The sequence below is a fragment of the Salminus brasiliensis genome, chromosome 18 (genome assembly GCF_030463535.1).
Source record: "Salminus brasiliensis chromosome 18, fSalBra1.hap2, whole genome shotgun sequence".
NCBI lineage: Eukaryota > Metazoa > Chordata > Actinopteri > Characiformes > Bryconidae > Salminus > Salminus brasiliensis.
The window spans coordinates 2,500,361-2,525,555 of NC_132895.1; the positions used below are offsets into that span (position 1 = coordinate 2,500,361).

A 25,195-nucleotide genomic window follows, 5' to 3' on the forward strand; every position below is an offset into this window, starting at 1 on the left:
TTTTGAACCATGAATCTGAATTTTATTGGATGTTACTCCCTCGCTGCAAAAATGTGTTACATTCAACCTTAAAAACTGAATAAATAAAGGAAATGATGTGTAATTGAATCTGGTCAGAGGTTCTCTCTGATTTCCCACATTGGTTTAAACACACAGATCAAAGCAAAATCCTCAGAATTACAAATCATAATTAAAAACAATGGAACAAAGAGAAAGCGCAGCCCAGTGCAATCAATATTACAACTGCATTTAACATTCAGCCGAGTCTTGTGCACTGTCCGGCGCTGAATATTGGCATTTTGACCACGTCGGACAACAGGGAACAGACGGCACGGCGTTACAGAGCACGTCCACATATATACATTCTGCATACAGTGACGATAAGTGCTGGGCGATATCGATAGGGGGTCAATATCACAGCATCACATGATATTTATTAGCATTGATACCAGTAATGAACCCATCCTTCCTGAGTGCGGCTACCTGACAGAGCTCGTTTTGATCGGACTGTTTCTGTTTTCTTACAATGACACAAAACAACCCCACAAACACAAAAACAATCAACGCTAACCAGACAAAAACAAAAACAAAAACAAAGACAAAGACAGGACAATTACTGTTTATTTCAGCTCTTACTGATTTGAACTGTTCTTTAAAACAGCAAATCTGAAGCAGCCAGTAAACGACACACACTGCAGTTCACAACTCCTCAGTAGAATAGAATTAAAGTGTAAAATCAGAATGGAGTCAGCAGGGAACTCTTCATAATCATCATCATAATCACACCGACACTGAAAAGCAATATGATGATATGTAAATATGACAGTATACTAATATAGATGACACATCGTCCAGCACTGCTGTGACCTCACCGCGGGACTGGTATCGGATAGAAACTGACAGAAGGTGAACTGTGGCAGATAATGCATGATCATGAGGTTATGTAGGATTCACAATAAAACACCTGGAGATATGAGTGAAGTCACCCCGTAGACCGGTAGACCACCAACCTCAGATTATATGGAATACAGTGAGAGTGATGTTGCTAGTCACTCTATATGTATATTTTATATATATATATATATATATAATATACATATATATAAATATATATATATATAATTTCTTACACTTAAAATGAAATTTGATATACATATATATAGATATATTTTATTTATAATATAATATTTAAATGTAATATATATATATATATATTTTTTTTTTTTCAAATTATATATATTCAAATTACATTCTAAGTATAAAAAGAGCTACACTTCTGTACATTCTAAGGCGCATTACTGTACATCTGCTCAATGTAACCTATAATAACAAATGCACCAAATGTAAATTTTGTAAATTGACCATCAAATTGATCAGCATTTGCACAGGAATAAACCCTTGCATTAGAATGTAAACATGCATGGTGACACTTTAAAATAAGGTTCCCAAAATCAGCAACTTCGTTATGATCTATAATGATTATTGAGAGTTGAATAATTGTTACATGCAATAATAAATGCTTTCATTTTAATGATTAATTAAATTATTTATTCAGCGCCATACTACTTCAATACTGAACCACACTGATGACTCTGATTCTACAGTTTCACATTAGACAAATGAAAATATGTGAATTAGAGCCAGAAGAAATGGTTATTAAATTAAATGGAATAATTTTTTTGTGATAATTATGGATGATGATGATATTTGAATCTTTGATCTTTGATGAATTTGAATATTTGAAGTACAAATAATGTAATGCATATTTATTATTTTTTATTTATTTCCAATTAAAAATGTATTTTTCATATGTGTATAATTTCCACAAAAATATATTTATTACATCACACTTAAGAACCAGTTAGTTTTTTATATTTTATTAGTTTTGCCAATAACTTTCCATTTGTTTTAATTCTTTTGTGAAATATGAACATGATGATGACACATGATGAACATGATGACATCACTGTTTGTGGATAGCAACATCATTCTCACTATTTCTAAATAACATTTCTAAAAATAAATCAAAATAAAAATTGCATCAACAAATCAACACAGATGTACAAAGACAATATGATATGATATAATATGATATATTGCGCAACTGCTGTTGCACAATATATCTTATAACACATCCATCCAAACTGATCCGAGACACAAAAAAAAAGCCAGCGCTCAGACCGGCTCTACAGTGTGGGTGTGCCGTACAGCTGACCATCCTGCTGCCGTTTAACAGACTTTAAGTGAGTCTTTGGTAAATCACTGCTGTACCGCCCGGACAGTTCCGGCCTGCAGGTCCTTAAACCTCTCTTTACACATCTGCAAAATAATACTGCAATCAATAATCGGTTAATCAGAACAGCATGTGGACAGAGCGAGTGAATGACATGGACCGGGCCTCTGGACCAGTCCACTCTGCTTCACCAACCAAACTGACACGGAATCAGAATCACGACACACTCAGTAGAGTCAACTGAGATTAATCAGCAAACGAGGATAAACAGGACTGATCCTGAACTCCATAAAACGACAATCACCGGTACAAGAGTGTCCGAAACAGGAGCGAAGATATGGAGATGTTCTCAGAACGTTTCTCAGCTGGAGTATTTATGGTGCTACGCTCATCAGTGGGGAATAACAGCATATAAAAATAGTCCATCCGAGGTTTTGCCGTGTCTACAGTAAACCTGCAGTGTAAATATTTCCGCTCTCTGTTGAGCATCGCTTTATCTGTGCTGCTGCTATTCGAGGATATTTCATTCCTCGAGGGCTCGTCTTAATGTACTTATAAATCACACACTGCTGAAGCTACAGTCCACTGACTATTTCATTAATTGATTGAAATATGATGAGACCGACTACAACACCAGTTCACCATTACAGAGTGTTTACAGAGCTCCCCCAAAACACTGCAGCCTGAAGTGCTCAGTGTTCGACCCGTCATTACCAACGAGCTTGGTGATTGCTCATTTCGGGATGAGAGTCAATTCAGATTAGCCAATGTAAAACATTTGAATGGTATTAAATATGAAATTAAATATATTGAAAATGTATTATACTTATACTAATGATTTTTTTGTATAGGGAAACACACTGGAGTTGAGTTTAGGTATATCTGAAATGGGCAAGTGTGTTATATGTTGTTTTCCAATGTATTTCGAAAACAATTTCAATATATTTTGCAATACAATGACAACATATAACATCTATTCCATTCTAAATGTCACTGTTTTTCTCATGTTAAAAAGTTCAATATTGAAAATATATTGCAAAATATATTGAAACATTTTTTGGAATACATTGGAATACAACATATAACACATTTACCCTTTTCAGATATACCTAAACTCAACTCCAGTGTGTTTCCCTATACAAAAAATAATATATTAAAAGTATATTTGAATAGATTTGACTCCAATTTTGGAATATACTGTCAACATATAGCAATTCTGGCCATTTCAGGGCTGCCCAAACTCCAGACGCCAGCACCTTTCTGTGTTCTTGCGTGCAAATATTAATATATGTGAAGTATATTACAATATATTTAACTCCCGAATATGAACGAAAGCTCTGAAATGTCACACTATGTTTAATTGTATTACGGTTCTGTGTCTCACTGATTGAGACTGATTGAGACTTCTGTGTCTCACTGATTGATTTCAGAATCTTTTTGTGTTTCTTCCTAATAAAAAGTGATATGTTGAAAGTATATTACAATATATTTAACTCCCAATATGAAATATACTGTTAATATGTCACAATTCATTAAATTGATCATGGTTCTATGACTTCTGTAAAACATAAGAGGTGCAGAAACACAGGCTCCTGTCATGTGTTTTATAATACTGAGAAGTAATACATTGAAAATATATTGAATTGAATTATTGAATATATTGAATTATATTCTACTCATATTGTAATCATATTCCTATATATATATATATATATATATATATATATATATATATATATATATATATATATATATGAATGAATATTGTATACTGAAGCATATAACAATATATTTAATTTTTATAGAGGTCACCCGATGTATTACGTAACCCATACAAAAATAATATTCTGAAAATGAATATATTGTTCTATAATAAATATAATACAATATATTCTCCTCATATTATGAAATATACTGAGCATATCAGTATTTGTGTAGTATTTATGTAGTTCACTTGGACTCCAGAACCTTTGTGTATTACCCCATACAAAAATAATATATTGAAAATCAATATATTGTAACATTTTTTATATATTACAATATATTTCTTATATTTTTGAATATACTGAGAACATGTAGCAATATATTTCATTTCAATGGGGTTTTTTCAGAAATGTCTTAAATCTGCTTTTTTTCTATAAACTAAAATATATTTCAATATATTCCCTATATTTTATTCTACATTTCATTTTCATAGTAGAGGCCGGTCTGCACAGCAGTTCGTGTGTTCGTAAAGTCTGGTACTGCAGTGCTGAGGACGCTAATATGCGTATTGGCACAGGCTGCAGGTTCGATCTATACAGCAGTGTGTAGTTAATGTAGCTTCAGCGGGTTTATAACCCGTACCTGTACTGAGCCCTGAAACTGGCACTGCGACTACAGAGAACAGGGCGTAACACATAAACACACTCACATTTTCTCATATACAGACATTTGTGCATATTTCACACACACACACACACACCCACACACACACACAGATAAATCAATAACATTCATATGCTTGCACCTTTGTAAGTGATTACAGGACAAGGCTTGACCGCTCAATCTGATTCCTTATTACCTCGCTAAAACTCCATAATGTACTTAAATGAACCTAAACACTGATGCATGGCTGTCGTATAGATTACACCCGGCCTGCGAGACCGACGGACTCGAGTTCTGTCCATTTGTCCAGTCAGAAATGGCATTAAAAAGCCTAATGAACTAAATAATAAGACCTGCACATGAATGATTAGCTCTAATAACTCTAAATATTCATCTATCAGTGCATCGATGCACGCTTATGGCCTATATCTACTTAATATGAGTATGCTCTTTGCTCTATATGAGGATATGTACATATACTGCCCATCTAAATATGCATTCCAACACATATTTAGGAAGCTGAAATGAGATCGGCTACAACCGAAAAGACATTCTGTGATAACCCCAACCCTCTGAACGCGCCATAGAGACGTAAATATGAGGAATAGCGCTAACCGCCCGTGCAGCTTTTCAGTCTGTAAACAACATTTGGTCCTGAAACGTTGCTTAGAGTGTCTATTTTTCACTCTGCAGGATTCCCAGTAGTTGAATAGTCCTGTCCTCCATGACCATTCTCTGATAAATCATATGGACAAAAGTATTGGGACACCTGCTCCTTCACTGTCTTCTGAAATCAAGGGTATTAAAATGAGTTTCTCCTGCTTTTCTTGGAGTAACTGTCTCTACTGTACAGAGAAGAAGGAGGCAGGCTTTCTACTAGATTTTGGAGCAGGAGCAGCACTGCTGTGAGGATTTGATTGCATTCAGCGACAAGAGCTAGAGTTAGTGAGGTCAGGATGTTGGATGATGATGATCACCACCCCACTTCATCATCATCCACAACTCTCCAACTCATCCCATCATTCCAGAGAACACAGTTCTTCCACTACTCCACAGCTCAATGCTGCTGGGGGTCTTTATACCCCTCTACTAGCCCACGCCTGGCATTCGGCAGCATGGTGCCAATGGGTTCATTAGTGTTTATCTGCTCCAGATGGTCCTATTCTATTGGCAGGACTTCTCTAAAAGGACTCAACAAACTGTGTGTGTGTGTGTGAGAGAGCAAATGGTTGCAACTTGAAACACCTAAAGGCATTCATTAGAAGGGGTGTCCACAAACTTTTGGTCATATAGTGTATCTATCCAAACGATCTCACATCCAGGAAAACCCAGAGCAGGGCTGATGTACTTATTGCAGATGTCAGAAGGGGAGATGTTTGCAGAAGTGTCTCTGAAGACAAGACTGGTCTGGGAGTAGCAGGACCTTTAGAAAAATGCTAACGTCAGATGTTCTGCTGTTGATATCAATACTAGCATCACTGTTCAGATAATTATTTGCCAATACTACTACTGACCTTAATGTTGATATGCCCCCCACCAACCCCCCACCCCACCTGATCTTCCCAAAAAGGCCCTGCAGCAGAAGAACCATCCAAACGTCCATCTGCAAACTCAACAACTGACCCTAAAATCCCGGCTCATGACATTCTGATGTTGGCCTTTGCCCTCTAGGCGCAGTGTGAGAGGCTAAGCTTCAGAACGCCCTCAGTGTGCATCTTGAAGAGCAGTTTGAACTCGGTGGGAAGCTGGTGGGACTCCTGCCACTTGGTGGTGAACTTGGTGCCCTTCTTGTCGTAGTAGTGGTAGGGCAGCTCCTTGCCCGTGTTGGGGTCCCAGCCGAAGGGCCAGAAGCCGTACAGGTGGATCTGCTCACACAGGGAGGAGGCCAGCGTGAACATCAGGATCCCTGTGCTCAGGCGCTTCGGAGAGAGCTGCTTCGTCTTCCAGTACCTGAGAGAAACAGAACAGAGGAGGAACCGATCACAGCTCTTTCAGTCTGTAAGCAACCACCCTTAGAGAACACTGGCAAAAGCCTCAGTCATTCAACCGGATGAGGAATTTAGATATTCCAGCAGACAGCAGAGCTAAGGTCTGCGAAAGGTTTGTTGTTAATGGTTTAAATTCGAATAATTTGAGATTTTTCAATTGAGTGTAAAAGCTTCTCCTTGTATCTATAACCAATCGATCAATCAATCAATCAAGCTGTATTCATATAGCACTTTTCGGACAAATCAAACAGAAATTCAAAGGCTTAAATTAAAGCAATGAGCCACAAGAGACGGTTCGTTAATCACAAGGAAGGGTGTCTAAAAGTTTTTAGAAAATATTGTGGAACATCCAACCTGATAAAACGCACCAACGTTAAATTCATACAAGTATGAATCAGCCATTCTTCCTCTGCAGAACATGGTCAGTACTGTTGCTAGGTAACATAAGGGCGTAGGTTTTGCTATATAAATGTGGTGTAGCCGCTCCACCAAACAAACTAGGTTAATGTGCATTCAGGGTTTTGTAGTTGAGTAGAAATGCATGGTTTTTCCCCCTCTTTCTGAAGGGACTCGTTGATTGACGATTTATTGATTGACTGATTGACTGATCAAATGATTAATATTCGCAATGACCATTCCTCCACCAGTCAGTGTAAACTCTGGTAGCTAAGCAGACATTATTTACCTCAAGATTGTCCATTATATATTATATTATGGGTTTAAAACAGTGGTACATTCATATGGAGTTCGGAGGTTCAAAACGTCTGAATCCAGCTCAGCCAATCATATTTTAGGACCGGGTCTGTTTTCATTTTTTTGGGATTAAATAACTAAATAAATACTTTATTTTATTATCTGTTTGCTGTTTATTTCCATCTGCAGGTTAAAACGCGTTGTTGTGGTGCGGTGTTGATGGCGTTAATGATATTTGAATGTAACAAGCAAGCAGTTAGATAGTTGCGCCACTCAAGTACTGTGAAACCTGTGAATCCAATAAACAGTAAAGAGATTGAGGGGGCGGAGCCACAGACTAAATGACGAGGCTGGACTGACTGTACAGTTTTTTGAATTCCTTAAAATGAAAACACTGCTTTTCACAGAAATTCACACTCTTATAAATAACGGTTTTGTAAATGGTTCTTTAAGGAATGTCGTAGAGGAACCACTTTTGGTTCCATACCATTTCGGTATGTGTATCTGATTATTGCTGTTATGAAGTTTGAAGGACCTTTACATTGTTTCTTTATAGTATGTTTCTTAATAGTATCACTCTAGGAATCCTTTCTACAACCTTTATTTGGAATAGTGTGATGTAAAATACAGGTGGATTTTTTTCAATTATGTAAAAATATAAATTAGAATTAATAATAAAGAAACATGAGGTTCTCCAATGACATCTGCAAAAGCTAACCTGGTTATCACTTCACTTCACAAAATTTAAAAAAATCAACAACATGATGAGATGTTTTAGTCATCTTGTCAATTCTAAGCCAACTTGTTAAAAACTCTTCATCAACATCAAATGATTATTTTTGTGTTGCAGCAGCAAAAGCGAAGTCTGCAGTAGTCCCACAGGTCAGAAGGTCAGAAAATGACAACTTCCTCAACACTGAGACAGCTCTGAGGCCAGGCAGTCAACCATACATACCATACCATATGCATCTTTGTGGTTATTCCCACTATTAGGTAGGTGGACATAATATGGTAATATAATAATCTGATATGACTGCGTATTTTATGTAAGTATACATGCATTGTGTAATATATGCTATATTTCTTATTTTTATCTTTGTATATATGTCATTTTTAGTTCATTTATTTTGATAGATTTGATCCAATTTATGTTTTTATCTCATGTTTTATATGATTGGACGGTCGCCAAAGCATTTCACTACTAGCTGTACTGTGTACATGTATATAAACATATATATGTTTAATTTAATTTAATTTAAATTAATTTATTGATTAGAAAACTCAACATAAAACCTAAACACAACCCTGACTCTGGTCCTAAACCCTGGGTTCTTAATAATTTAAACATTTAAAGACAATCTTTAAAAGTCTATCATATCTTAAAGCCCAGTTTGTAGAAAAAATATTATAATTATAAAAATTATAAACAAATGTATTAAATTCAGCTGGAGACTTCCATCATTCCCTCATGTGAACTAAAACAACAGCCAGGTTTTCTAACGAGCTGGTGTGTGTGTGTGTGTGTGTGTGTGTGTGTGTGATCAGCTGGCGAATCAAATGCATTAAAGGTTTCAAAATAGCCACAAGGGTCGGGATTCGTGGCTAACGTGCCCAAACCAGCGTTCGTCATACTCCGTGTCAATGAGCAGAATTTAACAGGGAGAGAAGGTCAGCAGGCCGTGAAGGTCAGCGGGCATTTCTCACACGGCCTGTTTCAGCTCTCCGCTGCTGGCCTGGGCACTGCCATAGCGCTCAGAGCAAGGTTACCGCCCCGCGCTCGGCTCTAATGGGACACTGCTGATCGGCCTGAACCGCACTCCACAGGGGACGAGCCAGGGAGACAGACAGACCGAAAAAGGGAGGGAGAGAAAGTAGAGCAGAGGCAGAGTGTGTTGGGGGGGGCTTGGGGGGGGTAGTAGCTTTAACAGTCCATATGTGGTAAAATAAGCTGTACTGTTGTTTTTGTGATGTCAGAAAGAGCAGATCAGTTAGTGATACTTTATTTATTATCATTCATTTTTTAATTATTCTCGTTTTACAGATTTTTTTATGTAAATTTGTTTAAACTTAATATTTAAATGATTGAATTAAAATTAAGAACTAAGCTGCCTTTCAGTTTTGTTCATTTTGTAGCATTTCATTTTGTGATGTCACAAACCTACTGTAAATCCGCCTACAGCAGTTTAACACCACCCATTTTATGTTATGGCGCCATGAACATCAGCCAATCAGAGCAGAGGGAATTAGCATATACCAGTCCAATATCAGGTGCATTAAAAAGCGAGATTAAAACTGCCTCTATCTCCTGTCAGTTCGTCTCGTCGGCTCTGTTTGTATTTGTTTCTAGTCTCCGCCTTTGCCCCGCCTTGTCCTTTGTCTCCCAGGTGTTCTCTGTCTTAGCCCCACCCTCTCGTTAACTCCTGTCAGGTGTGGCTGGTTAGTCTCTGTGTATTTCTACTCCCTGTGTTTCGGTTTGGCTTTGTCTGTTGCTGTGTGTTCATGCCTTCATGTGCAGTCGGACTCTGCTTGTGGCCGTCAGGGAGAGTTTGTTACATTTCTGGTTTATTTTTCTTGTTTTGTTTCTATGTTTTGTTTTTGTTTTGATTTGTTTTTCTTAATAAACATTATCATCTCCTTACATCTGTTTACATTCTGCCCTCCGCTCTAAATGTGAGCATGAATTATGGCTTTATGACTGTTTTGGTAAATAAAATAGTTTCTGAAAAATGAACAACACACAAATTAAAGTAAAACAAATAGAAAGAAAGAAAGACATAAATAAAGGAAGAGATCTAAAACAGTGGACAGACATAAAGAAAATGAAAAACAAGTATGGAAGGAAAGAACAACAGAGGGAACGAAAAGAAAAAATAACTGAAAAAAAAGAAAAAGAAAATTAAATATTATATATATATATATATATAAATATATATATAGTGTAAGTAAGAACAACAGAAAAAATTAATTAAAATATATAAAATATATTGAAAAAAGATTAGACAAAGAACAAAAGAAAGACAGAAATAGAGCAAATAAAAATGAAACAATAGAAAAAGAAAAAGAAAGACAAAAAGAAATAAAAAAGAAAAATGATATAGAAAGAACAATTAAAAGAAGGAAAACAGGAGAAAAGAGAAAAAGAAAATGAATATATATTAAGTGGAACAACAGAAAGATAAAAAGAAAAAAAAGGTTCAGGAGCTGGGGGGGTTCGAGAGGGTTTGGGAGCTGTGCTCGGGGTGCGAGAGGGTTTGGGGAGCTGTGCCTGGCGTGAGGGTGCGAGATGGTTCGGGGACCTGTGCCCAGCGTGGGGGTGCGAGAGGGTTCGGGGACCTGTGCCCAGCGTGGGGGTGTGAGAGGGTTCGGGGAGCTGTGCTCTATCAGCAGTAAAGTCCTCCCTCTTCAGGAGTGTGAGGCCGAACTGAGCTGCTGAAAGGCTGCGATTCTGTCCGAGCCGCTCTCTTTAATGGGATTGCAGGAGATTACAGCAACAAGGCATTTCTGGTGACCAGAGAGAGAGAGAGAGAGAGAGAGAGAGAAAGAGAGAGAGAGAGAGAGAGAGAGAGAGAGAGAGAGAGACAGAGACAGAGAGAGAGAGAGAGAGAGAGAGACAGAGAGAGAGAGAGAGAGAGAGAGACAGAGAGAGAGAGAGAGGCATGCTAAGCCCCTCTCCATACACCTCTACAGGACTCCATTCAACAACACCTCTCCAATTCTCTCTATTGATCTCTCTCCCTCTCTCTCTCACACACGCTCTTTCTGTCTCTCCATTCAACTCAAACCCTCTCTCTCTCTCTCTTTGTCCATCTGTATGTCTCTCTGCCGTCTCTCTGCCCCCCGACTGCGCTTTAAGTATCTTTCTATACCTCTCGCTTTTGATCTTTTGATCATAATAAAGTGCCCATCAATGTTGCAGCACTGACCGTCATCTCACACTCGCTCTCTCCGTTTTACTTCTCGCACTGGTGTAAACCTCCACACTGATTACAGTCCCTCACCCCCCTCCACCCCCCAACACCACCCCTCAACACCACCCGGAGCACGTCTCTTTTTTTCTCTTTTCATAGATTATCACTTTACAGTACACGGCTGCTGTGTAGCCAGCTTTTTCTGAGCTCAATACCCCGAGTACAGCGAGACCCCCTCACTCACATTAAAATACAGTCCATGCTATTTGATGTTAACCTGTAAAGCTGGACCACCGGCTCAGGCCCTCACAGTCTGACCAATCAATAGCTAAAAAAGTCCACTCAGCCGCCTCACTTTAAGGAGAATTCCACCAAAGTTTCTACATTTCTGCATAATTAATCAGTTCAGATGAGAACACAGTCAGTCAGAGGGGGAGTTTGGTGTGAAACGCTGGGTTCTAGATAAGCTCCCCCAGTCAGAACTAACAGTTCTACAGTGGAGGTTCTAGATAACCTCCCCCAGTCAGAGCTGTGGTTCTACAGTGGAGGTGAAGGGAAGCAGACGTCTGAAGCTCTAATAATAAAAGCTCCTCAAAGAAAGTTCTTCACCTAATGGTGATGAAGACGCTGCCTGATGCCTGAGACACTGTTCTACCAGAGTTCTGAGAAGAGTTTGGCTCTAGAACCTGCTTTTAAAATCAGATCATTAAAATGTTGGAAGGAAATCAGAGTGGGTAAGTTTCACTAGAATGAACTATTTCACTATTTCATAAGAATTATAAAGAAAGACAAGGATAGTGAAAGCAGAAAAAAAGAAAAAGATCAAAGAAAAAGAAAAGAAAAAATGAAAATAGAAAGAAAAATAAAAGAAAGAAAGGGAGAAAGAAAAATAAAAGAAACAATAAAGAAAAAATGAAAAACCGACAGAAAGAAAGAACAAATAGAAATAAAGAAAAATAAAAGAAAAAAATAAAAGACAGAAAGAAAGAAAGAATAATAAAAGAAACAATAAAGAAAAAATAGAAAGAAAGAAAAATGAAAGACAGAAATAAAAAAAAAGAAAAAGAAAAGACAAAAAAAAGAAAAAATGAAAGAAAAAAAGAAAAAACAAAAAATGAAAAAAAGAAAAATAGAAGAAACAACAAACAAAGTAATAACAAATTGAAAAAAATAAAAATGAAAGAAACATAAATGTATAAAAGGAAAAAAGACAGAAAAACAAAGGAGAAAGAGAAAAATAAAAGTATGAAAGAAAGAAAAATGAAATAAAGAAATAAAAAATAAATTAAAATAAAAATAAAAGAAAATTAAAAAACAATGAAAGAAAGAAAAAAAGAAAAATAGAAGAAACAACAAACAAAGAAATAACTAATTGAAAAAAGGAAAAAAAAAGATCAAATAAAAATAAATAAAATTAAAAATTAAAAACGAGAGAGAGAAACCTTAAAGAAAAATGAAGGAAAAAAGAAAGAAAACAAAAAGACAGATGAGAAGACCGGGAGAAACGCTAGCTCTAAGAAAGAAAACAATAAAAGAAGGAAACAAAGAAAATGTTGAAGAGAGGAAGCGGGGGGTTCGGGGGAGAGGGGGTTGGAGAGGGGGTTGGAGTAGGCTGTGGTGTTTCTGACCTGTTGACGTATTGCATGATGTTTCCAGGCCAGGCGAGCTGCACTCTGAGCTGACCCCTGTGCTCCACAAAGAAGTCCACGAGCGTACGTGTGACCGTGGCGGAGGTGTGGAAGAAAAAGGCAGGGATCCAGAGGACGGCCCTGTCCAGCTTCTTCAGGCTCAGGAAGAAGTTGTTCCTGTCCTGGATGGTCAGCAGGTTGTTGTAGTACTTCTCCAGGATGCTGGGGTTGAAGGTGGTGAGGTTGGTCCGTCGGCCCACATCCCTGCGGAAGACCTCGGTGGGCGCGAAGTTGCAGCGGAAGACGAAGTCATACTTGTCGATGGTGGACCCGCACCGGCTGCCCGTCAGGATCCCACTGTTGCCCACGACAGCGCAGGTGTTGTAGCGCTTGTTGAGGACGGGGGAGGAGTCCGGAAGCAGAGATCGGAAGTTCTCGCCGATGGAGAAGACGTATTTATGGCTGGAGTAGTCGTAGTGCATCAGCTGACCCACGCGGACGCTGTTTTTGGTCAGGGTGAAGTTGTGTGGCACGTCGATGTACTGGGCGATCTCCTTACTGCAACAGACAAGAACCCACACACAACAGACTGCATCAGATACACCCTGAGGTTATAGGGTTCTACAGGGTTCTGAAAATGGGTTCTTTCACAATTATTGGCGCTAAAATTTGATATTAAAATGTTACTTAAAGAACAACATACAAGATATTATCCATCATAGAGAAGAACCATTTGACCAGACCCATTGTCTTTACTAAAGAACCCCGAAGAAACCCTTTTGTGGAAAGGACTATACTTTCTAAGAGCAAGAACCACTGAGAGGAACCGAGACTGAGAAAGAGAACTCTCTAAGACTGTGAGAAGGAACCACTGAGAGGAACCGAGACTTGGAAGGAGAACTCTCTAAAACCATGAGAAGGAACCACTGAGAGGAACCAAGTCTTGGAAGGAGAACTCTCTAAGACCATGAGAAGGAACCACTGAGAGGAACCGAGACTCAGCAAGAGAACTCTCTAAGACCGTGAGAAGGAACCTCTGAGAGGGACCAAGACTCGGAAAGAGAACTCTCTAAGACCATGAGAAGGAGCCCCTGAGAAGTACCGAGACTGAGAAGGAACCACTGAGAGGAACTGAGACTCAGACGAAGAACTCTCTAAAACCGTAAGAAAGGAGCCACTGAGAGGAACCGAGACCCGGAAAGAAAACTCTCTAAGACCGTGAGGAAGAACCACTGAGAGGAACCGAGACCTGGAAAGAAAACTCTCTAAGACCGTGAGGAAGAACCACTGAGAGGAACCAAGACCTGGAAAGAAAACTCTCTAAGACCGTTTGAAGGAACCTCAGAGAGGAACTGAGACTTAGAAGGAGAACTCCCTAAGACCGTGAGAAGGAACCACTGAGAGGAACCGAGACTTGGAAGGAGAACTCTCTAAGACCATGAGAAGGAACCACTGAGAGGAACCAAGACTGAGAAGGAACCACTGAGAGGAACCAAGACTGAGAAGGAACCACTGAGAGGAACTGAGAATCAGAAGGAGAACTCTCTAAGACCATGAGAAGGAACCCCTGAGAGGAACTGAGACTGAGAAGGAACCACTGAGAGGAACTGAGAATCAGAAGGAGAACTCTCTAAAACCGTGAGAAGGAGCCACTGAGAGGAACTTAGACCCAGAAAGATAACACTCTAAGATCATATGAAGGAACCTCAGAGAGGAACCGAGACTTAGAAGGAGAACTCCCTAAGACCGTGAGAAGGAACCACTTAGAGGAACCAAGACCCGGAAAGAGAAGTCTCTAAGACTGTGAGAAGGATCCACTGAGAGGAACCAAGACTGAGAAGGAATCACTGAGAGGACTGAGAAGGAGAACTCAGAATCAGAAGAAGAACTCTCTAAGACGGTGAAAAGGAACCACTGAGAGGAACCGAGACTCGGAAGGAGAACTCTCTAAAGCCGTGAGAAGGAACCTCTGAGAGGAACCAAGACTCAGAAGGATAACTCTCTAAGGCCGTGAGGAAGAACCACTGAGAGGAACCGAGACTTGGAAGGAGAACTCTCTAAAGCCGTGAGAAGGAACCACTGAGAGGAACCGAGACTTGGAAGGAGAACTCTCTAAGACCGTGAGAAGGAACCTCTGAGAGGAACCAAGATTCAGAAGGAGAACTCTCTAAGACCGTGAGGAAGAACCACTGAGAGGAACATTCTCACATTGGATTTTTCCCTGTGTGACACCAAACCAATCCAAGAGGGAAACGGTTCAAGTTCAGAAACTCATCCAATCAAATCAGACTCAATCAAACCCTTCCTTTCTGAGAGTGCAGAGCTGAGCGCACTGAGACCGTGAGTCTAGAACTGAGAGGAGCAGCTGTTGAGGGTTTGGGTTTGTAGCTGCTGTTTGAATGTTATCCGGTCTTCCACTACAGCAGCCGGACTCTCTGAGTTGTCCTGTTATTATCCGTCATGTTTCCCATCATAATGTCCTCCTGTTATCCATGACCCCGGATGGATTAGCAGAAGATTAGGCCGGGTGTTTTTATTTCCTGCTCAGTTAAATGTTGCTGGTAATCCTCTCTGGTCGTGTTCTGGGTGAACAGCAGTGAAGAGCCGAGCGGCGTGGGCAGTAGTGGGCGGTATTCTAACTTTACTGATACAGAATCGAAATAAAACTGTTGTTATTTTAGAAATACATTTTAATGCATTTATTTCCCTGTAAAAAACAACAACAATCTACTGAAATATAAAACAAACATTCTTGTTTTTTATTAAACTTGTATAATAAACTTGTGCACTGAACTTTGATCTGAGAAATGCTGGGTTAGGCTACTTAGGAAAAGAAGAAATGTCTAAAATACATGTTCAAATGTTTATTATCTAATAAATTATCTAAATATTCAGGAATACTACATATATACATTTTAATGCATTTTATTCCCCTAATTACGTTGGATATTTTAAATAACAAAACGTAAACTTACAAGTTGAATAATCTAAACATATTTCTACATATGACATATTTTTAAACAGTGTAAAATGTAAATATGTTGAAAATAAATAAAAATGTAACTTTTTTAAACGTAATTAGGGGAATAAAATGCATTAAAATGTATATATGTAGTATTCCTGAATATTTAGATAATTTATTAGATAATAAACGTTTGAACATGTATTTTAGACTTTTCACCACTTAAAATATGTAAGTCGTCTGTAAGAGTAACTTGCAATAAACAGTTTTTGAACTTAAATTGAGCCAAATGACCAAATAAATGTATAATATATATAAATGAAAAAATAATAAAAATTATTAAAAAAAAAAAAAATCTCCCACAATCAAACAGCTGAACAGAATAAGTGGCTTATGGTTTTGCCATCTGTGAGAAAAGCAGGTGAACACTCCAGGGCCTGCAGTGCTTTACCTCTGCTCTAAATAGGCAGTCCTATTGAACTTCCACTTGGAGGAGTTCTCCTGCAGGTTCTCGTTCAGGGCGTTGTTCAGAGGCGTAAATGCTGGGTCCAGGAACTTCATGGCCAGTTGGGACCTAAAGAGAAGAAAAGGAGGGAGGGTGAATTTAAAAGGGCTATAAAGGGGGTTGGGCAGAGGGGTGGGGCGGGGGGCAGCAGGGGCAACAGTAAAATGGAGTTTCCGTTCCATTTCACAGGAGGACCTGGTCCTGATGTCGCGGCGGTGGCAGCTGCTGAAAGTAGCTCGGATCAATGCCACCCCATCCGCCCCTGCGCCACTCACCCCCCTGCCCCGGGCAGTCGATGGCTACTCTAATTAAACAGCCTCTTTTTAGACTTCAGGCCTGGTCAGTTTCTCATCCTCACTCATTAGAGCTCGCACTTTTTATTAGTAAAGGTTATTGAGGTCCGGGCCGCTGCCTCACAACTCCAGCGTGGGTAAAGGGGAGGGTGTGAGGGGAAGGGGGCTGATACTTGTTTCTTTTGTGGCTTTACTTTCTAATCAATCAAAGAGCTCCTGTTGTTCCGGTGCTGATTCTGAGTGCATTCGCCTTCTTCCAGTGGTCACAGCTGTGTGCTGGACAAGAGATGCTCTACTTTAACTTACTGTGTGGATCTGAATTAGACATTTGAGCATCCTTAAACAGAAAATACCATCAGTTTAACGAATTCGAGAAACTCACAGGCCCTAAATTTCTTTATTGTGGTGGTGAACGGAACCAGTGAACCATATGTACACAAATACACTCGATGTCCACATATTTGTGGACACCCCTTGAAATGAATGCATTCAGCTACTTTAAGTTGCACCCTTGCTGACACAGATGTGCAAACGCACACACACACACACAGCTTGTCTAGTCCCTGTAGAGAAGAAGTACTAATACCAAAACTATACCAAAAGAATAGGACTCCCTGGAGCAGATAAACATCATGAACCTATTGGCACCATGCTGCCTAATGCCAGGCGTGGGCTAGTAGAGGGGTATAATATAAAGCCCCCCAGCATTGAGGAGCTGTGGAGCAGTGGAAGAGCTGTGTTCTCTGGAATGATGGATGGTGGTGGAGCTCCATCCAGTACTTTTGGGATGAGTTGGGGAGTTGGGGATGATGAGGTGGGATGGTAGGCATCATCATCCAACATCCTGACCTCACTAACTCTAGCTCTTGTCGCTAAATGCTATCAAATCCTCACAGCAATGCTTATCCAACATCTTGTAGAAAGATGTTGGATATCTTGTCTCAACATCTTGTCTCAGGCATCAGGCAGCGTCTTCATCACCATTAGGTGAAGAACTTTCTGTGAGGAGCTTTTATTATTAGAGCTTCAGACGTCTGCTTCCCTTCACCTCCACTGTAGAACTATTAGTTCTGACTGGGGGAGGTTATCTAGAACCGAGCGTTTCACACCAGACCCCCACTCTGACTGACTCTGCTCTACCTGATTAATTATGTGAAAACATTTTGATGTATAATTTAATAGAAAAGAAATTGGCAGCACCGGCAAACACTGGCAAACACCCCGATGCAGTAAGCATACGGCCTGAGCTGGAACAGAGTGAGATACACTATTAAAAAGAAAAGCACAAAGGGTTCTTTGAGTGGAGGGCTCTGAGGACCAGTTTGAGAAGATCTGCTTTAGGGAGCTGAAAGTAGTTCTTCTATGGCCTCACTCCAAAGAACCCTCTGGAGCCCAGATTGAAAGTGTGTGAGGTGGGCTAGAAAAGAGTTTATTGGAAAAATACACCCCAACAAATCATCTCACCCTAGTGCAGCACACATAGTCCAGAGTGCAGAGCGAAAGTGGGTGAGGTGGTTTAGAGAAGTGAAGTATTTATCAGAGTAGTTTGTGGAAAATAAGTGGAAATGTATTAATCAGAGCTGAATGAGACCAGCTGGACCACACGTTTCCATATGAAGTCATTGTTAGTCGAGCCAAATCATGTTTCCAGTGTAGATTCTGTCCGTCACAGCTGTATCAAGCTTTTGTAAACAAATAAAATATGCTACATTAACACAATTGTCAATATAGCACATTCACTTATATGCAAAAGCATTGTAATATAATGAAGTCAGGCCTGCTTTTGTTTTGCGTGTGCTTTCAAAGTTCAAAGTTCAATATTTCTGATCTGTCTTAGCTCCACCTCTTCAGTGTTTTCACCTGTGCCTTGTTTCATGCCACGCCCCCTCATTAACTCCAGGTGTTCCGTGTCTGTTCATGTATTTAGATCCCTTTAGCTCGTATACATGTCCTTGGTCGGTTTGCAGTTGGTTAGTTTGGCCTGTTCTTGCCTGTTCTGTCCATTGTCTTAATAAGTAACTTTTTAGGGTTTAGGTTATCCTCTAGTTCATGTTCATGGTTCATGTGTTGATCATTAAAATTAGGGATGCACTGATTTGATACTAGAATCGGATATCAGCCCCGATACTAACAAAATTAGCTGGGTCGGGTATCGGATGATTAGTCTGATTCAAAAGACTTATTCTAGGCTTCATAACCCAGGGTCAGAATGCCTCTGACCGGTCATCAACTATCAGTAAATAGTCCAGCTCGTCTTCCATATAAGGAGAACCGAGAAGGGAGGGGCTGCTCGCTCCACATTAGTCTCACAGACTGAGCCCAGACAGCACTGAGCCGAGGTCCACAGTTATTAATTTTAGAAATAGGGTTTATTAATATCTGTGTTCTTTTATTATAGTTTATTTTATAAAGTTAGTAAAGTAATGATTACGTCAATCCTGATGCCTTAAGTCTCTCATAGATGGTCAGGTATATGGCTTATTAATTCAACAATGGTATCGGATTGATATCGGGAAAAAGTCGATGCGCAAAGATCATGTATCGGTATCTGTATCAGAACAGAAAAGGGTGTATCAGCGCAGCCCTAATTAAAATTACCTGCAAATGCGCCTGTTTTCGCCTTCAAGCCAAGACAACCGTAATAAGTTAATGTTTATAATAGTCTGTAATACACTGTAACCACAAATAGGAATAAAAAACACTATAGAATACACTGGTTTAGTCAGTTTAACAAAAATAGTTACTTCATTTGTTAAAACACAATTTTACTTCTTTAATTTAAAGGGACATGTTATGAAATACAGACTTTTCCAGCGCTGGAACATAAACAGGCAGGTATCTGAAGTGGAAGATTTGGCTCGGCTTCTTACATCACAAGCTGTCTTATTAGAATTATATCACCCTCCGCTTGAGTGGAGGGGCAGTGGTGGCTCAGCAGTTAGAGCGCCGGGATATCGATAACAGGGTTGTGGGTTCGATTCCTGGGCTCGGCAAGCTGCCACTGTTGGGTCCTTGAGCAAGGCCCTTTACCCTCTCTGCTCCCCGGGCGCTGGAGTTGGCTGCCCACCGCTCTGGGTGTGTGTGTGTACTCACTGCCCCTAACACGTGTGTGTGTGTGAGTGTGTGTTCACTACCAGATGGGTTAAATGCGGAGGACACATTTTCGCTGTACAGTCCACACTGTACAGTGACAAATACGTGCACCTTTGAGTAACACCCATTAACTTTACCTTTACCTCTCACAGAAAGGCAGGCATAGCAGATAGGATACAGCCAGGAGAGAGAAAGGTGAACTCAAGGTGGAGTAAAGCAGGGACAAATTAGAATAAACTTAGTAAAGTAAAGTCTAAGATTTTGTGCAGCTTGGTGAAGTATGGAAAAAAAGGTTGTGGCGGGGGGGTGTTGGGGGCAGCAGTGGGTCAATTATTATTTAAAGAAGCAGATACTCAATACAGCCCTTCTGAACGGGGCTGTTTAGACAGGGTGAGAAGGTACTGGTGGTGCTCGATTGTTGGGGGGATTGTTCAGGGATTGTTTAGGAATTCTGACCAAAGCATATCACAGACACTTCATTAAGAAACCAGGGAACTGTGTTACCTTGTGGAAAGGGGAGGTAATACGGCATATTTACCTCAAATAAATACTTTAAATGACAGAATATAAAGCAAAACTTTAGAATATTCAAGTTCAAACTTCTGCCTCGTTCTAACTTTTAACGATTTACTGTATACGAAATGTTAAGTGTTAAATTAACCACTGGGAATGCTCAACACTGGCAAATTATGTATTATTTTTTTTAATAACAGTCCCAAAAAATCTACAGTCACTCACTGTGGAGGTGTGTTTTATTATTTAAATTATTATTTATGAATTGTTAACTATTAACTGTACAAATATTTGGTTGAATGTCAGTTCAAATGTTGTGTTGATGTTGTACGTTTATAAAATCCTCTAAATATGACAATAGCCTGCACACATTTTAGACAGTATATATTTGTTTACTGGATTGAACAGATTAAACAGATGTTAAAAATAAATATCATAATCATATCATAACAAATGTATTATTTAATACATTTTCCCAATATGGTAAATTCAGTAAACACTGAGGTTGAATACTGTTCACATTTGGAAAGATACTGTTATCTGTACCAATACCTGGAATTTCATAGTAATGTTTTGGTACTTTAATCTCGCTATAATAATAAAAATTCCAAACGTCTCAATTTCATCATTTGGGATTAAGAGTTAAGCATAACTCTTAATGTTTGGTCTAATCTATCTAATCAAGTATTACTTTATTTAACCACCTAACATTTTCCCACTGCTATATACTAACTACATTAGTTTGCATGCAGTTACTGATTAGTAATCCATAAAGTTAATAAAGAGTTAATAAACATAATATTAACATTTTAGAAAAACTGTTAGTGTATGTTTTTTGGTAAATGGATGAACCATTTTTTTGCTTTTTAATGAATCAGATACATTGATGACAACATGACACCCAAAGTACCCAAAGTGCCAGCTCACAGTGAACACAGTGGTTTGTGAGAAAACGAGACTCAATAGCAGAATAAAAGGAATAAAACTGAAGGAGTGCATATGTTTAGGTGTTTTTACAAATTAGATTACCTGCAGTAGTATCAGTGAAGTACAGCTGAGTACAGTGAAGTTGTCAATTTCTCACTTTCATGGATGGATGGTTAAATATCTTTTGCAATGGCTGCAGACATGGCGTTAATGTTAGCAGCAGCGGTTGTGGGGGGTCTTGGCTTTCAGGCTAGGTATGGGTGATATGGTAAAAACACTATATCACGATCACGTTACACAATATCTACAGATTCTAATAAACTACTGTTCAGATCCTCTCCTGCACTGAATACAGTGATTTATACTCTTTTAACATCTGCTGCTCTTCATCTAATGAACCCAGTCTAATTACACTGTTAGTAATGAGAATAAGAATACGACTCTCTGGAGCAGATTAACATCATGACCCTACTGGCATCATGTTGCCTAATAATGCCAGGCGTGGGCTAGTAGAGGGGTATAAAGAAGCCCCCCAGCATTGAGCTGTGGAGCAGTGGAAGAACTGTGTTCTCTGGAGTGATGGTGGTGAAGGAGCTCCATCCAGTAGTTTTGGATGGGGTGAGTTGGGGAGTTGGGGATGATGAGGTGGGTTGGTAATCAACATCCAACATTATGACCTTACTAGTGCTCTTATTAATACAATCAAATCCTCACAGCAATGTTCCTTCAAAATCTAGTAGAAAGTTTTCTTCCCTAATTACTAATTACACTGTTAGTAATGAAACCTGCAGCTGATCAGTGTTTATTAAGCTCTAACAGTCTTAATAGTCTCCCCCTTTATTGTTATCACGATAACAATTTATCACGATACGATAAAATATCGTCATATTGCCCAGCTCTATTTCAGGCTATTAAATACGGCACGCTTTTAGATTATTAGAGGTGGTCCCATGCCCAGGCTGCACTGGGGCGGCATTTGTCGCACCACTGCCCTGAATTTGTGCTGTGCTTGTACCGAAATGGGTTCATTCTAATGTTATATAGAGTTAATTACATGTAGACACTCACTGACCACTGACTTTCTGTTTATTTGGGTTTATTCTAATGTTATATAGAGTTAATTACAGGTAGACACTCTCACTGACCACTGACTTTATGTTTATTTGGGTTTATTCTAATGTTATATAGAGTTAATTACAGGTAGACACTCCCTGACCACTGACTATGTTTATTTGGGTTTATTCTAATGTTATATAGAGTTAATTACAGGTAGACACTCCCTGACCACTGACTATGTTTATTTGGGTTTATTCTAATGTTATATAGAGTTAATTACAGGTAGACACTCACTGACCACTGACTTTATGTTTATTTGGGTTTATTCTAATGTTATATAGAGTTAATTACAGGTAGACACTCTCACGGATCACTGACTTTATGTTTATTTGGGTTTATTCTAATGTTATATAGAGTTAATTACAGGTAGACGCTCTCACTGACCACTGACTTTATGTTTATTTTGGTTTATTCTAATGTTGTATAGAGTTAAATACAGGTAGACACTCACTGACCACTGACTTTATGTTTATTTGGGTTTATTCTAATGTTATATAGAGTTAATTACAGGTAGACACTCTCACTGACCACTGACTTTATGTTTATTTGGGTTTATTCTAATGTTATATAGAGTTAATTACAGGTAGACACTCTCACTGATCACTGACTTTATGTTTATTTGGGTTTATTCTAATGTTATATAGAGTTCATTACAGGTAGACACTTTCACTGACCACTGACTTTATGTTTATTTTGGTTTATTCTAATGTTGTATAGAGTTAAATACAGGTAGACACTCACTGACCACTGACTTTATGTTTATTTGGGTTTATTCTAATGTTATATAGAGTTAATTACAGGTAGACACTCTCACTGACCACTGACTTTATGTTTATTTGGGTTTATTCTAATGTTATATAGAGTTAATTACAGGTAGACACTCTCACTGATCACTGACTTTATGTTTATTTGGGTTTATTCTAATGTTATATAGAGTTCATTACAGGTAGACACTCTCACTGACCACTGACTTTATGTTTATTTGGGTTTATTCTAATGTTATATAGAGTTAAATACAGGTAGACGCTCTCACTGACCAATGACTTTATGTTTATTTGGGTTTATTCTAAAGTTATATAGAGTTCATTACAGGTAGACACTTTCACTGACCACTGACTTTATGTTTATTTGGGTTTATTCTAATGTTATATAGAGTTAATTACGGGTAGACACTCTCACTGACCACTGACTTTCTGTTTATTTGGGTTTATTCTAATGTTATATAGAGTTAATTACAGGTAGACACTCTCACTGACTTTCTGTTTATTTGGATTTATTCTAATGTTATATAGAGTTAATTAATGTTATTAAAGTTATTATTAACTGATTAATGCTCTTATTAATACAATCAAATCCTTATAGCAATGTTCCTCCAAAATCTAGTAGAAAGTCCTCTTCCCTAATTACTAATTACACTGTTAGTAACGCTGTGCTTGTACCGAAACTTGGCATGGATTGATTTGACGTATATCTATACTCTGTAAAAGTAGGTTTGTAGCCAACCCTAATAAATAAGCAGTAACTGTGTACTGTAACTGTCTCTATAGAGGATGTGACCCATTACTTACACTCACATTACCACAATACATGTCATATGACTCATTTGAGCAGGGTGCACAAACTTTTGCACATGTCACATGATTACTACTCCACTGATCTGGCTCAGATGACAGCACGAATGGGTTCACTGCTAATCGTTACTAAGGCTAACGTGATCTCATCTGACGTCTGTGATTGGAAACATTCTATTCTATGCGATATTGACGTCTAATTGACACCCCTCGGCGTTGCTCGCGGAGCAGATCAGCAAACCATCACACTGCAGTAAGCATGTGGCCCAGATCTCCTCCGTCCTTCCCTCCCTTTCCTGTGTGCCGTAGCAAGATGGCTCCCTGTGTAACCTTGCAATGTGACAGAAGCTCAGAAATCAACTGGACGGAAGGGAAAGCAGCAAATCAGCACCACGGAGAGCTCCCCAGGCCCCCAATCTGAGCCAATGCCCGACATTCAGCACCTCCAGGGCTGAGATCTAAGAGGGAAGGCGCTTCAGACACTGGTTCACACATATACTGAGGTTCCCTGGTGGTCCTAGATACCCCTAATTATTCACCTGCACAAACAAACAGAGGTGTTATCACGTTGTGGAGCTGGTGGGTAGGCCTGTGGGGGGATGGTGGAGGTGACTGTGCAGAATTGCATCATCACTATGCAGCGAAACACGAGTATATCTAAGCTCTGATCATCACTGCCTGCCCCCATTCTTCTACCCAGGGCTGGATTAGTGCGCATGCGCCGTGCGCATGCCACCCCCATACTGTACCAAAACACCAAGGCCTGCAGTTCCTCTGGTGGTTCTGGGGGGGGGGGCTTTAATAGTAGCTTACAGTAGACCCCCTATCCACAGCTACACCGAGAGTCTAGATCTAAGTGGAGGTATCTAGAACCATCGAAGCACTCCCTAAATCCACATCAGCTCCCAGCACGCGCGCACCCCAGTACACCTACCTGAACCCAGTGTGGAACATGTACATCCGCGGACCTCCAGGGTTAGCGTATTTGGGGGCTGTGAAGATGAAGTCCTTCTTGATGGACACGTAGCTGATGAGGGAGAGGATGAGCAGAGCCACGCTGAACATGACCAAGCCGAGCACGCTGACCACACGAACCATCGTGCCAAACGTTAAGGAGACAAAGAGAGAGAGAGAGAGAGAGAGAGAGAGAGAGAGAGAGAGAGAGAGAGAAAGAGAGAGAGAGGGAGAGAGAGAGAGAGAGGGAGAGGGAGAGAGAGGTATGGCTGGTATAGGTGCAGGCTGCTGTTAGGAGATGTGGTCGGATGCGTTCTCCTCTCCGTCCTCCCCTCTCTCCGCGACGCACCGAGCTGCCATCACGGTGGCTCGCGCTCCGGTGCGATAAAAAAATTATAATAATAAAAAACACGAGAGATGCAAAAATAAAGAAAGCTTTACCCC

General features: G+C 39.5%; 1 protein-coding gene across 1 annotated transcript; it reads right to left on the reverse strand.

Moving 5' to 3' along the window:
- st8sia3 (ST8 alpha-N-acetyl-neuraminide alpha-2,8-sialyltransferase 3) lies at positions 1-24,900 on the reverse strand. The gene is made up of 4 exons (XM_072662180.1): positions 24,732-24,900; positions 16,231-16,353; positions 12,818-13,375; positions 1-6,550 (listed from the first exon to the last, which is right to left on the reverse strand). Exons 1-4 carry the CDS (start codon positions 24,893-24,895, stop codon positions 6,268-6,270), a joined length of 1,128 nt encoding a protein of 375 aa, XP_072518281.1. The 5' UTR covers positions 24,896-24,900; the 3' UTR covers positions 1-6,267.
- Positions 24,901-25,195: the final 295 nt, after the last annotated feature.